Source organism: Mchenga conophoros, linkage group LG10 (assembly GCF_057382185.1).
Source record: "Mchenga conophoros isolate Kocher_MC1m ecotype Shallow Benthic linkage group LG10, M_conophoros_male_GT1.1, whole genome shotgun sequence".
In the NCBI taxonomy this organism is placed as follows: Eukaryota; Metazoa; Chordata; class Actinopteri; order Cichliformes; family Cichlidae; genus Mchenga; species Mchenga conophoros.
Window position 1 is genome coordinate 1,413,935 of NC_140535.1, and position 9,961 is coordinate 1,423,895.

General features: G+C 45.1%; 1 protein-coding gene across 2 annotated transcripts in view; it reads right to left on the reverse strand.

Moving 5' to 3' along the window:
- Positions 1-878: 878 nt before the first annotated feature.
- The window catches only part of spns2 (SPNS lysolipid transporter 2, sphingosine-1-phosphate), a 57,193-nt gene continuing 48,110 nt past the window's right edge, over positions 879-9,961 (reverse strand). The window contains exons 12-13 of one of the 2 annotated variants that reach the window (XM_085288094.1): positions 8,433-8,469; positions 879-3,572 (exon numbers count right to left, since the gene is read on the reverse strand). In XM_085288094.1, the coding sequence (XP_085144220.1) occupies positions 3,558-3,572; positions 8,433-8,469 (52 nt within the window). In that variant the 3' untranslated portion in view covers positions 879-3,557. Of the gene's footprint in view, positions 3,573-8,422; positions 8,470-9,961 lie in introns of both variants that reach the window. The other variant, XM_085288095.1, reaches the window with a different exon arrangement.

Consider the following 9,961-nt stretch of genomic DNA (forward strand, 5'->3'; position numbering starts at 1 on the left):
CCCACATCACCGTGGAGGAATCAGCATTACTGTCCTTGAAGCCCAGCAGCTGGTCTCCTCAGCTCCCAGATGTTTGCAGGCTGTGGTTAAAAGAAGAGGGGACGCTACGCAGCAGTAAACATCTCCCCGGACCAACTTTCAAATTCAAAATGATCTTCTTTCTTAAAATGTTGATTTTCTCCATTCAAACCTTTGACGTGGTTTGTGGGATCTACTGGGGATAAAATCCGGGTTTGAGAGATTTTCAAATCAATCCACACTTTTCTTTAAATTTACATTCCTCACAATTTCTTTGGCATTGAGTTTGTGTACTACTGTAAGCCCCGGGTCCGTCTGTCAGGTTGATTTGTTGCAGCAGAATGCAGTTAAAGTCTGGTGTCTGCGCTCCAGCAGCCTCTCCCCACAAATACGACACACATGGAAATGAGCAAGTGATGAGCAAACAGACACGTCGGCGCGCGTTCTGCAGGTTAAACAGATTGACAGCGAGTCTCACAGGGTTTCCTCCATTTCTGTGACACCAACACTATTAACATTTTGCCAAGCAGCACAAAACTGAAGCCTTAATAACTAAACACTCACTTGTCTTTTTAATAAAGATTTTTCCTCCTAAAATATTTGAATCCTTGTATTAAAGTTACAAACAAACTACGTTACAGATTAATATCTGCAACTCCAGCCAGAACCGATCCTTGCACCGAACATTAAAGCACTATTTAAACACACACAGATTCTTGCTCTAGTTTACGCGCAGCCTCTAAATATCAGTCGAGGCGCTGCCGCAGTGCGAGCTGTCCTCAGATTCACACAGCGAGACGAAGCAAACGCCGTGAACACACATGGCCGTGGCGTTACAGACACACAGAGACGCACAGACGTGTGTGTGAATAGGTTTATTTGATTTACAGACCTGTACATTTTTCCATCATCCACCCACGGGAGCATCACATTCCAGCTCTAAAAGAATACCCTTTGACTTCTCGGACACGTGTACTGACGTCCTCTAAAAATAAAAATAACTTCTGTTTTTTGTTTTTTTCTCTTCTGCTCAACGTGAGTTTATTTGTACAGACTCTTGTATGACAAGAAGCATTTCCTCGAGACATCACTTCAGTGATTGTTAACATACATTTACGACAGATAAAAGGACGGACTGGTGCTAAATCAACTGAATTTTGGCAACGTGAAACTCGATCCGTGGCTCGTCTGATCAGAGCGGAAGTTCCTACGGATGACAGACGACGACACGCCAGCGCCGAGAGGCCGGGCCGTCGATGGTGCGAGGCGGTGGCTCAAAGAAATCCCTGATCATTAAATGTGCAAAAATGGTTTTGAATCTACAAATAAAAACACATAAATGAGCTTAATATAAATTGCATCCTTACAATGAGACTAATGTGTCTTAAAAACAACCCGTTGCATTTATTTCTGTGTCTACACGTGGGACACGTCCAATCGTAATCCAGCTAATGCAAAAGGGGCGTGTGTTGTTTCAGTATGACAGGAAAAGGTTTCCAACCCAGTGACACATGGCTCAGTCTATTATACTGCAGCCTTAAATTTCCCTTTATAGAATATTCTTCAATATGTAACAAACAAATAAATACATTGCATCCAAGCCATCATTTACAATATATTAAAATCGCTGCATGGTATAGCTTTATATATATATATCTCTACTGTAGGTATTCAAAAAGTCCTCTGATAACATTACAAAGGAAAAGATCAATAAATGGAAGGTAAGAAGCTTAGTTCGTTAAGAAGATGGAGGTGGTGTAAACACATCGGGTGGGACAGAATCACATTCAGAGAGCTCCACGCAGTTGGAGGAAGAAGCTAAAGCTAATGATCTGGCAGCAAGGACACAGCCCACACAGCACCCCCACACAGCCAGTGAGTCATGCTCACACATCAATGCTACAAGAACAGCCTCGGAGTCTCCTTTTGTTCCTCAGCTACGGTCAGTGCATCCTCTGCCTTCTGTGGTTCCTTCCAGGTCTGCAAAGTGCATCTTTCCCCCTTAAAACCTGGGATCGCATTAGTGGCTCTGAGGTTTCACAATAATCATTTTCACCCTTCACCATCGCTTGTGTTATGTGCAAGCTACATGCTATAGCTTCCCTCACTGACAATTGTTGTTTTGTTTTCTTCGCGAGAGATGTGTACCCATGGAAACGGCAGGCAGAAATGAAGCTCTTTCAGCTCTTTAGGGGGATTCCTCATTCATCAGTTTGCAACGATACGAGCTCGCGTTTCCTGTTCCTGTCTGGGATTTTGATTCCCCTCGCTAATAAACTGATGCAATGGGATATCTGCAGTTGGAGAGGAAGGGCCTCTTTTCACAATGCCTGCTATTGTAACCGCTGATGATTGGACTGCGATCCACCATTAAGAGCGACTCGGTCCCTGTGTGGGTGGGTGGTGTGTCCAGAAATTCAAAACCAACCATCAGAGAGCGACCTCTTTAAAGGGAAGCCGAGCTCACTGATAAGGCAGTGTGGAACAAAAAGGTTGGTTTCTTCTAAATGTTCTTAGTATTGCTTCTCGTGTACATAAACAGTCAAAAGACTAGCATGACATTGACTTTTGGAAAAAGCATGAATAGAATAAATTATAAATATAAATTATATAAACTATACATATCCAGTGTCCACTTTAAATTGCCCAGACTGCATCATCACGGTTAGGAAACAATCATAGGCAGTAACCTCCAGCTTCAAATCCGACATAAACAGAAAACGACACAAACAATCCGAACATAACGAGTTCTCATCCAAGTGGAAACGCACGCGGGGCTCAAAGAAACATCTGCAGGCGTGAAAGCTCCGACTTTAAGGCTCGTTCACTGACCTTTCCCAAAGCAACACATTTTTGGCTCTAGCTTGTTTACATGCACGGCAAAACTTTCACTGTGAAAATACTGGATTTATGGTGTAAACACTGAATTTGCTGTTTCTGCTGTTACTGCGGCGAGACTGTGATGAGTAATGCGACATCAGTCACTTGTTTAAAGAGATAAACAACGCCTGCACCGCTGCTGCGTTTTCCTGCAGCTGCTTTAGCTTCAGCAGAGCATGCGTGGCTTAGTCGAATGCATGTAAACATAGCTAGTGATGAGGGCTGTTGGCGGTCAGTGCAAATCCGAAGGAATGTAATGATGCGATGGCACTTGTTGCAGATCGACAGCCGATAAGAGACAGACAGGCAGACAGACAGGGCAGGTTCGTGGTCAGCATTCAGTAGTTTAGCATCAGGAGGGCTTACGGCGGTCTTGGCCTGCAAAAGTTCAGAGGATCCTCACAGAGGCGAGGAGGACACGATCCAAGTGGAGGGTGGGTTGAGCACCTTCTCACCGGGCTGTGGTTTAGAAGGAGGGGCAAGACGCTCCCTCTTTCCAGTCACCTCAGCGAGGCTGTAAAAAAACAGAGAGCAGCAGGAGCCAAGAGGAGGAGGATGATGATGATCTTGGGGAGGATGACTGGGAGCATAAAGAAGCCTTTCTTTTATCGCCGTCTAGTCATCCTTTGTCAGGTTTGGTTGTGCATTCAGGTAGCTCCTCATTTGCTCGTCACCTGAGAGGAAGAGAGAAAAAGCTGCAGTTAGAGCCTGGCCGCACCACGGGGAATTCTCCTGTAATTAACGCTGAGGTCGAAAGCTCCCGGGCCATCTGGTGCGACCCTTCACACCAGGACCAGCCTATGACCTAAATATGCCAGCGCTTTACGCTTTGTCTAACGCAGATCCTCCCCAGTCTGCAAGCTATAAGCCACAGCAACACGCGGCCGCTGCTTCTCCAGATGCAGCCGTATATTCGATGTTGATGGTGCCTCGGTTTCTATGGCAAACATGCCATCGGCATACGCAAAGACTAATGAGGGAGGGGTTTGTTGAGGGTAAAACACGGTCATAACACGAGGCGATTAAATGAGGAAGTGATTGAACGAAGAGGCCGGTGTGACAAGCCAATCTAACTTCTAGCTGCTGATACAACCACAAACAAAGCGAATGGAGAAGGCGTGGCACCAGAGGGGGGACTTCACACCAGCTGGAGATTAGACCTTTAAGCTTTCACGGTGCCACACTTGTGATCCCTTCAGATTGGATGAGTGAGGGATGGCAGAGTGTCCCGCTGCTTGTTGTGGTCATTTACGTTGCCCTGGTCGCTCCAGTGCACGTGCTAATGCTGCTGCTACAATGGGATTATTGTGAGAGAGCTCAGCAGAGTGAGTTTCTGAGCGTCTCTCAGTGAAACACACACAGGTGTATATAGTGCACATGTAGACACACACACTGAGAGCAGCCGGGGTAATTAGCATAAACAAAAGGATTAAGGGATTTTTGTTTTGCATATGCAGATCCAGTCCTCTCTGGGATGAAGCATTTTTCAACTGTTAGTTCCAGTTGTTGCTGTAAACTCTGAATTGTTTATGAGACAGACTTGAAATTAAAATACCCAAACGCTAGTGTGATGGAGAGATAATTAGAGTTGTGAATGCTTTGATATTGTGGGACTGGCCTGCCTCCTCGCAGCTAAACAATTACTGTGCTGGCTTCTGCAGCAAAGTGGAGGACTGAGTGATTTGGCAAGCAAACAAAGACTAATCAAACCAACATGCAGCAGTTTTTGGAAGCAAAAACATGTCGGCTGACACGGCTGCAGATGTGATGGAGGAGCGACGAAACCAGACTGAAGGCCAAAGACAATAAAGAAGACACGGCATTCACAATGTCATGAAACAGGAGCAATGCAATAAAAGCTATACGAGTCCCACCACAGCCTGCCTCTATACTTCCCGTGTGTGCATATGCATGTGTGTGTGTTCATATGCATGTGTGTGTGTGTGCATATGCATGTGTGTGTGTTCATATGCATGTGTGTGTGTGTGTGTGTATATGCATGTGTGTGTGCGGTCTGCGGTTGCGGCACGGTGACCCCAGCGAGCTCTGCTGACTGAGGACTCTGAGCCTTTGTTGAATGATAAGAGGAGGAAGAAGGAAAGTTTGTGCCTGCAGCTGTATAAACAGTTGTAACAGTTAAAGTTTGGACAGCAGTGATTAAGTCAGAGTTTTGCCTCATGATTTAAATTTCAGGAGAGTTGCAGTTACTGAATAAATGAGCGTGAAGGTCCGCTGTCAGATCACACGGCGATCTTTTGACGGCCCCCGGCTCGGGGACGTCCTCGAGGTATTGTGCGGCGGGGTGGAGGAAACCTGGTCAGCAGAGGCCAGTTCCTCTTGCACATGAAGTTAATTGGATCTTGGTGTATCTCATCTCCGTCTGGGATTGCTTCGCCGGAGATTAATAGCTCGCGATGTATAACAGCTTAAGCGATTACTGCCTCCCTTCATCCTCATTTATTCAGCAGAAGTGTCTTTTCTCTCCTCACACCAGCTTCCACTTCTTGATGGATTCAGACACTTTTCAAATTAAAATATTCTCCCTAAACTTTTCCAGCGCTTTATAATTTCCTATTTGTCGGCCTGTTTCTATTTGTCGGCCTGTTTCTATTTGTCGGCCTGTTTCTATTTGTCGGCCTGTTTCTGTTTGTCGGCCTGTTTCTGTTTGTTGCCCTGTGTCTGTTTGTTGCCCTGTTTCTATTTGTCGGCCTGTTTCTATTTGTCGCCCTGTTTCTATTTGTCGGCCTGTTTCTATTTGTCGCCCTGTTTCTATTTGTTGGCCTGTTTCTATTTGACGGCCTGTTTCTATTTGACGGCCTGTTTCTATTTGTCGCCCTGTTTCTGTTTGTTGCCGTGTTTCTGTTTGTTGCCCTGTTTCTATTTGACGGCCTGTTTCTATTTGTCGCCCTGTTTCTGTTTGTTGCCGTGTTTCTGTTTGTTGCCCTGTTTCTATTTGTCGCCCTGTTTCTATTTGTTGCCCTGTTTCTATTTGACGGCCTGTTTCTATTTGAACGCCTGTTTCTATTTGTTGCCCTGTTTCTATTTGTCGCCCTGTTTCTATTTGAACGCCTGTTTCTATTTGTCGGCCTGTTTCTATTTGTCGGCCTGTTTCTATTTTAAGCCCTGTTTCTATTTGTTGCCCTGTTTCTATTTGACGGCCTGTTCCTATTTGTCGGCCTGTTTCTATTTGTTGCCCTGTTTCTATTTGAACGCCTGTTTCTATTTGTTGCCCTGTTTCTATTTGTTGGCCTGTTTCTATTTGTCGCCCTGTTTCTATTTGAACGCCTGTTTCTATTTGTCGCCCTGTTTCTATTTGTCGCCCTGTTTCTATTTGTCGCCCTGTTTCTATTTGAACGCCTGTTTCTATTTGTCGGCCTGTTTCTATTTGTTGCCCTGTTTCTATTTGACGGCCTGTTTCTATTTCTTGCCCTGTTTCTATTTGACGGCCTGTTTCTATTTGTCGGCCTGTTTCTATTTATTGCCCTGTTTCTATTTGACGGCCTGTTTCTATTTGTCAGCCTGTTTCTATTTGTCGGCCTGTTTCTATTTGTTGCCCTGTTTCTATTTGACGGCCTGTTTCTATTTGTCGGCCTGTTTCTATTTGTCGGCCTGTTTCTATTTGTTGCCCTGTTTCTATTTGACGGCCTGTTTCTATTTGTCGGCCTGTTTCTATTTGTTGCCCTGTTTCTATTTGTCGCCCTGTTTCTATTTGTTGCCCTGTTTCTATTTGACGGCTGTACACAGCGGTCAAAGTGAGCGTGAACACGTGTCATCGCTGAGCAGGTAATCTGTTTTCTGTATTGATCTTGAATCAGACCCAAGGGAGGAAATGCTACCTGCCATTGACTGGATTACCCTGCACATCAAATCTGTTGAGAATCAATTACCTGGAACGATGTGGTTGTACTGCAGAAATGTCACAGGCAGACTCAACTCTGACCTCATGCAGCTGTAATCACTGTTCTCTATAATTAGCACCGTTTGACAGCAGGAACGAAATGCTTTGGTTGCTGCGTGTGACAGAGAAGTGATGAGGCCCTCAGGCCGAGAGCACCGAAACACAATATGCACGGCGGCGGAGCCTTTCGTGTCACCTGTCATTAGCTATGCACGCTAATCTCACCCTGCCAATGGGAATGACGCTGCAGGACCTACAGGACAGCACTGGTGTTTCGATATTTTGCAGCCCATTAAATACAAATTGTATGCCCCTATGTTTCTGCAGAATATATTCTGAAGCATTCTGCAAATTTTGAGATTGATTTTCTGCCTTCAAGGCTCCCATCCATCAGTGCTCCATGCAAATCTGCTTCCCAAGCTCTCACCTGTAATAGGTAATCCATCACAGTAAACATTTGGTTGCTGTGAGTGATGCTATGCCGTACGGTGGTGCAGCTTTCAGTGTTAACTGTTGAAAACATTCTTATTCTCAAGGCGAATATTTACACTGTTGTTTGCACAGTTTCTGTTGTCGTCAAAGGAGGCTTTTACACTTTTCTGACTTGGTGTTATACGAGCAAACCTGAACTGAGCGGTGCCACCAGCGTAGCGTCTCGTCGGTTGTAATCTTTGAATTTTAATTTCTATGTTTATTTCGGAAAATGTGCAGGATGAGCAGAGGACAACTTTTCCTACATACAGATAATCAGGTTTTCTCAGGTAGATCATTCTTTCTACCGTCTGTGTGAAGTCGCACTCTCAGACAAATTTTCCATCTAATCGACCGTTGCTCTCAAATACTACAGGCAGCTGCAACTTTGGCCCATGATCACACTGTTTCCTGACCTGAACTCTGTCCATCCGGTCAAAACTCCAACGCCCCTTTGTTTTCTCGTTTGTCTATCCTGGTTACTCCAGCAGACGGGACCTTGGCTCACACAGACAGATTATTAATGGCGGGTAGTGAAAAAAAGCCAAAATTACAAGCATCAATTGGCAGTTTTTTCCGTTTCGTGTACATAAACCAGTTTGATAAATATTTAGAGGTCAATTAAACCCAGCCAGGGCTCCAAAGAACAGAGTAAAAGCCCGGCCTTTCAGCTGTACATGATAACCTTTACAAATAAGTCGCGGCAGATTTTCTTGTCTTCCTAATCAGGGAGTCAAAGTTTATTCTTGTGCCCCCCCCATTGTGCAGAGTCTGCTGGTTTGCTGCCAGTTATTGTGTGCTTTTCTGCTGAGTTAATAATTAGGGAGGTTTGCACCATGTGTGAGCGAGTGATAAAGGCAGGAAATAGGAAAGGCACCTCAGGTCCTGATAAGATGCCAAGTAGTTGGTCAAATAACCACAATTCAAAGAACGCCTGAACGCCCGAGTAGACGCCGAATGGATTCGTGTTTATCACCTGCACTGCTGTAAAGCTCTGCGTGGCCTCAGGTTAACGTGTCATTCATCCTTGTTTTTAGGTGTCTCCCAATGAAAAGCGCTGCCAGGTACTGAGACGGGAGCTCTGTAAACGTCAGTGAGCTGAGACTGTCACTACTACTACTGCTGAAAGTGTCTTTAGGATAAAAGGCAATTTACCTGGTCATACCTTGACTGAAGACGGGGGCTGTGTTGCCTGGTTACACCTGAAGAAAGAAGAATCATTTTAGCATCTCGCTAAAAACACACACAATTCACTGTATGTTTATGAATCCTCAGTTTTTCTTCACGTTTTCATCCTAACTTCCATCATGTCCACATCCTGTTCTCACCGAGCTGCAGCGTACCGCCTGCCTGCTTGAACCCACGCTCGATCAAAGCTCACAGTCATGGCGGCTGAGACAGATCTGCTGTCACACATCAGCGAGTGTAGATGTGGACTGGATAAATGTGTGCGAGAAGGGTGTGTGTGTGCAATGAACTGGAGCTATTAATGGCAACCCTGCAGCCAAAAGCTACCAACCTAGAAATAATGAAGCAATGTTTAAGGCAGAAATTAGACAGCCGCACTCTCCCGAGTTACTTGTTCAGCTTTTTATAAATAGCTCAGAGTGTCTGAGGACACACTCAGAGGAGGAGGACGGGGGTGCAGAGCGCTGTGTATAAATTGGGGCTTTATAGTGTGAATGGGATCTATAAATAGCCGAGTCGTGGAACAACCCTCGTTCGACAAAGTTGTGCGTGTTGTGAGCTTTCTCGGTCCCCGAGGTGCCGTTTGCTGTTTGTTACATAAGAGCTGCTGTTTCAGTCTGATGGGATATTTCGCACAAATCTGCTGTGTAGCGCGCAGGTATGAACGCTGCGTTTGCTGTTGTATCGAGTGGATTCACAGTCATTTATTTATGCTTCAGCTTTCCACAGGAGCACGCTGTGGGTGTGGATGGTGTTCTTCCTACCACAGTGTCTGTGTAACGTCTGTATACTCACACGTATTACTGCAGCATAAGGATTTATTACATACTGATTAAACATTTTTTCTTTTAGTCTTTTATGCAGGGAGACTTAAAGCTGTACTGGCGTTGAGTCCAAGTGACCTTAATGCTAACTTCCATACACCATGTGAAGTATTTGTATGAGGACACGCCTCCAGTCTGTGTAGTGTGTAGCTCTGCGCATGCTGCAGCATTAGACCTAAACAGTGTCACGTGAAAGTTAAGGGCTTGTGGTTGGACATAGTTTGAGTGAACATTTGCAATCTGCAATAATGTGGTTGCATGTTTGGCCACAGCCTCGTATCTATTACTGGCACAATGGCAAGAGTGTGACTCTTTTTCTTCTTCGAGTAAACCCACCAGAAGCACAGCGTGGCTTCGTAGCCACAGCAGTGATGTATGTCTTTAAAAAGAGCTCTTTAAAACCGTATATTAACATTTCACAGAGGAAACATCGACAGCGTGAACGGCAGCTTGGACTACAAATATGGCAACGACACTAAAACGCTCCTCTGGTGATTATTTTGACCAAGCTGGACAAAAAAAGCTCGAACGGGGTTTGGAAAACACTGGGAAACAACGCGTGACTAAGTCGATCGGGCGAAGACAGACTTCAGACTTCAGACTGCCATCCTGTCTAAAAACACCCGTCATCTTCAGCAGGAAGGAAGTCATTTCTTAGAACGCTGGCACCAGGGGAGTAAGC